The sequence below is a fragment of the Trichechus manatus genome, unplaced genomic scaffold (assembly GCF_000243295.1).
Source record: "Trichechus manatus latirostris isolate Lorelei unplaced genomic scaffold, TriManLat1.0 scaffold00207, whole genome shotgun sequence".
NCBI lineage: Eukaryota > Metazoa > Chordata > Mammalia > Sirenia > Trichechidae > Trichechus > Trichechus manatus.
The window spans coordinates 3,044,253-3,049,413 of record NW_004444143.1 but is presented as its reverse complement, the minus strand read 5'-3'; the positions used below and the strand labels follow the sequence as shown (position 1 = coordinate 3,049,413).

General features: G+C 55.2%; 1 protein-coding gene across 1 annotated transcript in view; it reads right to left on the bottom strand.

The window, feature by feature from the left end:
• The window catches only part of RYR1 (ryanodine receptor 1), a 131,783-nt gene that overhangs the window by 10,789 nt on the left and 115,833 nt on the right, over nucleotides 1-5,161 (bottom strand). The window contains exons 93-97 of the mRNA XM_023742308.1: nucleotides 5,043-5,159; nucleotides 4,207-4,265; nucleotides 3,476-3,629; nucleotides 1,987-2,073; nucleotides 704-955 (exon numbers count right to left, since the gene is read on the bottom strand). Of these exons, the coding sequence (XP_023598076.1) occupies nucleotides 704-955; nucleotides 1,987-2,073; nucleotides 3,476-3,629; nucleotides 4,207-4,265; nucleotides 5,043-5,159 (669 nt within the window). The remainder of the gene's footprint in view (nucleotides 1-703; nucleotides 956-1,986; nucleotides 2,074-3,475; nucleotides 3,630-4,206; nucleotides 4,266-5,042; nucleotides 5,160-5,161) is intronic.

Sequence of the window (5,161 nt, the reverse complement as noted above, 5' to 3'; positions counted from 1 at the left end):
AAGGGTGGGGCGGGAAGGGGGAGAAGCAGGGGGCTGTTGGAGCCCAGAGGACGTGCCTAATGCTGCTTGGGGCTTCCCAGGGAAGAGAGGTCTGAACTCAGACCTTAAGGATGAAAAGGGGTGGAAATGAGGCAAAGCATTCCAGGCAGAGGGAACAGCATATGCAAAAGCTGTAGGCCAAAAGAGAACTGTTCATCCAATAGGAAAGTGTCACCATTTGCTACAACAAACCTCATAGAACCTACACTGAAGCTCTCATAACACACCTATGGGGTATCACAAGCCTCAAGCATGTCTGATGTCAGAGCGCACGCCCTCCCCCACTCCCCGTTAGCACCCATGTTCTGAGACCCCACAGGCCCCCACAGATCTTGATTCGCCAACTGACCAACATGCAGAAAATCAATATTTCCAATGAAAAATCTGCCTCTCGACGGAGAAATTAACATAGTTATGTGCGCAGGGCAGGGGCCGGTCGTCCAGGACCCGTCTCCTCAGCTATGACCCGCGTCAGTTCCCAGTTTGAATGTCGTCCTTGCTGAAGACACAGTCCTGTACCCAGTTCCTCAGCCCTCCTGGCCTCAAGCCTCCCCTGTTGGAGGCCTAGCCCTTACTCTGCCCCCAACCACAGGCTCCCCGGCCCCAGCCACTGCACTAGGTCTCCTGCCCTAGCTCCCGCCCTGGAGCTGTGCTCGTGACCCACCTTGAGGCAGTTGTAGCCAATGATGCAGAGAAAGGCCACCAGCGTGTGCAGCAAGCTCAGACAACGCAGGGCAGGCTCCATGTAGCCCGTGCTCTCCTCCAGGAAGTAGTACACCATATTCTCGTCCTCGTCGCCCTCTATCTCCTCGCCGGCCCCCGAGCCCCAGCCAGAGCCGCCGCCAGAGCCTGCGGCTGACAGGTCCCCTGCTGCGGAGCCCTCCATGTCATCCTCTCCTGGTGGGGAGTCTGACACCTGATGTAGGGGCAGAAGTCAGTCAGGCAGGGACCCCGGTGTCCTGACACCTGGTTTGCTATCCTCAGAACCCACTAACACAATTAACAGCTTCCATTAAAGAGGGTTGGGGGGAGGGGAGGGAGGGCATCTGACCCAGTGTTGGTGGGACGGTCAATCAAGATGAAGGGGGCGGGCCTAGGACTCTAGTTAGCAAATCAGACTGTCTGGGAGTTAGAGTATTGAATTGAGTGACAGAAAGACTGAAAACAGGTCGAGTTGATTTGTCTTGATAGTGAAGCCCTGGAGAGACTGACCACTACTATTAACATTACTGATAATAGCAGCTAACATGCAGCGCTTTCTATATGCCAGGTATTTGTTCTAACTGCTTTACACATATTAATCTTCTTTTAATGCCCACAATTGTAAGATAGTGTTAATATCCGCATTTCATAGATGAGGAAACTGAGGCACAGAGAGGTTAAGCAGCTTGCCTGATATCATGCACGAGTGAGTTGTGGAGCCAGGGTTCGATCCCACAGTATCCATGTTCCAATCACTCTGCTATTATGCCTCTGTCCTGTTATCTAGATCCCTGGCGTGACCCCAAGTGCCCCTTTGTCCTTCGGAGGCCTGGTTCCTAACCATTTCCTTCCATTCTGTGGGATGCCTATTTCCTCTTCCCTACGAATTTCTCTTTAGCTTAAGTAAAAGCAAAGCAAAACAGTTTAACTGAACTAGGTGGTGTTGCAGAAAGGTAGAAGTGTGTCATCAGGGGGACAGGGCTGGCAAGTGCTAGAGCTGGGCGTGGAACCCACAGCCAGTTCCATGCCTAACCCTTGCAGCTGCTTGGGCATCTGCCCCAGATGAACCCAGATGCCCACATCTACCTCCACGGGGGTCCCAGGATCCAGGCGTCCAGCCCAAACCCTCCTGGGAACCCTGCCCAACACCTGTCCCTTCACTGTAGGGGCCCTGGGAGCTTGTTGGGGGCTGACCCTCCCACCCCATGGCCTGGGTAAGAGGAACTGTATTCTCATGACCAGCACCTTATAAAACAGCAAGATGAAGTTGATGGCAAATGCCAAGAAGAGGGCAAGGTACCGCAGGGTGTAGAAATTCCGAGAGAGGTAGTTCTGAGACAAGGGGGGAGAGAGAGAGCTCACCATCCGGGATTCATCCCACGATTCACCCACAATCAAATCACCTGGGTCCTCAACCTGGTCCCACAATCTATTTATTGAGTGCTTACTGTATACCGAGAGCTGGGTTAAGTGCTTTTTGTACATACCAGTCGCTGCTGAGCCGATTTCGACTCACAGCCACCCCGTGTGTGTCAGAGTAGAACTTTGCTGCACATGGTTTTCAATGGCTGATTCTGGGGAAGTAGGTCAACAGGCATTTCTTCCAAAGTGCCTTTGGGTGGACTCAGACCTCCAACCTTTTGGTTAGTGGCCAAGTGCATTAACCGTATACGCCACCCAGGGACTCCTTCATATACATCCAAAACCAAACCAAACCCGTTGCCATTGAGTCAATTCCGACTCACAGAGACCCTATAGGGCAGAGTAGAACTGCCCCATAGGGTTTCCAAGGAGCGGCCGGTGGATTCGAACTGCCAGCCTTTTGGTTAGCAGCCAAGCTCTTAACCACTGCGCTACCAGGGCCCCCTTTATATACACAAGCTTGCTTAATTCTCACCACAGTCCTATGAAGTGGGTACTACTATGTACTGCCCCATTTTATAGGTGATGAAACTGAGGCTCAGGGAGGTGAAGTGTCTTGCCCAAGGTCAGCAAGCCAGAAAGTAGGAGACCTGGGATTTGAACCCAGGCAGTCAGGCTCTTAGTCCACACTCTCAATCACTCTGCTATGCTGCTTCCCGCAGGAGGTTACCCCAGGCAGGGGACAACTTCCATTTCTCTCTTCCCTTTTCACTCCATCCCTCATTCTTCCCATGAATTCTCATTGAAACACCTTCTGTCCAACACGTTCATGTCAGACTGGAGAGAAGACAGGCAGATGGAGCCCGGGGCCCTGCCCTCCCAAAGGCCCTCCCTTCTTCTTGGCCTGGATGAGGAGGCAAGTTCTTCCCCAGGTAGCATGAGAGCTCAGCTCCCACCCCACCCCTGCCCGTGTAGGAGCTGGGGCTGATATAGTGGCTCAGACTAGAAGGCAGAGAGCCATGAACCAGGCCATGGTGGGAGGCCCAGAGCCATGGTCTCAGCTGGATTTAGTTACAGACAGAGGGTATGGTGGGAGATCTAGGCAGGCGGCCCCGGATGAGCAAAGGTATGGAGAATCGGGATGAGGGTCGTGAGCAGGGGGAGGTGGAGTCAAGAGAGGACCACCTGAAAATGTCGCCGTGTGCCCAGGTCCTGGCTGGGGACATCTCTGCCCTCTCCCCAGCCTGGGTTCCTCTCAGGGACACACCTGGCACACATGGAGCTCAAGAACAGGGTGGGGAGGGGAGGTGGGTGTAAATGCCGGGGTATCCCTGGGAGAGGAAGTTTCAGTGTGCCCCAGTTGGGTCCTCACCAAGAACTTCACCCTCTGCACTTCCAGTTCTCCCCAGAATTCCATGCCCCCACCCTTGGCTTCCTCCTTCTTTGGAGGGGGTGGGGGAGGTGCTGTCTTCTTGGGGGGCTCTGGTGGGGGTTCGGGGACTTCTTTCTTCTCCCCGTTCTCGGCACTGCAGGGCGGGACACATAGAGAGGTCAGGAGGTATCCAGGCAATGTGTTCATTCCTTCATTCAAAACCAATCACTAGGGACCCACCCCATGTCTAGCCCAGGACTGGATGGTGCTGGGGACATAGGGTGATAAGACAGCCTGAGGCTCTGTTCTCATGGGTCTCCCCATCCAGTTGGGGAGGCAGACCTGTCACCTGGCAGTGACAGCCCAGAGTGGTCAGGGTTGGGCTGGAGAAGCCCAGGGGGTTGTAGGAGACCAGAGGAGACATCTCTTCATCTTAGAGGGGATGTCAAGGTAGGCTTCCTGGAGGAGGTGTGTAAGCCAGGACGGAAAGGATGCAGGAGACTCATGTGAAGCATGGGGGAAGGTGTTCCAGGAGGCAGCAGGAACAGCACATACAAAGGCCTGGGGGTAAGCAGGGAGCACTCATTTATTCTCTTTCACTGCACCCGGGCTGGGTGCTGCTGAGGAAACAGGGTGACCAGGACAGCCTCTGGCCCTGACCTCAAGGAGCTCTCTGTCCAGGAGGGAGACAGTGATAGGGGCTGGGCCCCATAGGCCCCAAGGCCACTCACTCGGCTTTCTCTGGCTCCGGTTCAGGCTCTGGAGGCAGCTCCTCTTCCTCTCCTTCCACCTGGGGGCGGGGCAAGCATCAGGGCCTGGGAACCCCCATCCCAGCACTTCTCAGTGCTGACCTACTGTTCCTGTCTGTCTCCCTTTCTGTTCATTTCCCTGGGCAATCTAAGCTTTACAGTCCCTTCCTCCAGAAGGAAGAAGCATTGATTACCATTTTACAGAGAGGAAACTGAGGCTCAGAGACGGTGAGCGTCTTGCCCAAAGCGCTGTACAGGGTCAGACTGACTCCAAGCGGGGCTTTCCTCTGCTCCCCCAACCCCCTCAGCATCCTATCACCTTGACAACAGGAACCAAAGGCCTGGGAAGCTTTGGTGGCACGCACGCACGCACCACACGCGCGCGCGCACACACACACACAAGCATGCACGCACACACGCGCACACACGCTTCTTAATTCCCCGTGACCATGTGTATCTCTGAAAGTCTGTCTCTCCCAGCGTCACTGACCCTGTCTCGGGTGCTTTTACTTCTTGGTCCCTTTTCCCTCTATTTTGGTGTCTGGGTCTCTGCTCTCCGCAGGTAGCCTCCTCTCCCGGAAGCACCATCCGTTCATGAAGGGCCTTTCTCCAGGTCTGCATCTCTGAGTCTCTTTCTCTCTGCGTGTCTCTTACCCCCTGTCTCTCTCAGCGTCCGTCTTTCTCCTCCTCTGTCTCTGCGTGTACCTGTCTCTCAGGCTCTCTCCCGTCTACGTTCATCTCCACCCCCGTTAGTCTCTCTTCCTCCCTCCCACCATCGATTTCTCTCCAAGATCAGAAGACCCCGCCCGCACTCTCACCCCCAGTTTCCTCTTTAGGATGGGGGAGCCCTCGGGCGTGGGTGGCTCAGCCGGAGTCGTGTCGCCCATGTCCCCAAGGCCGCCTGCCCCTTCCGGCCGGAAGGGCCCCCCGTCGGCCA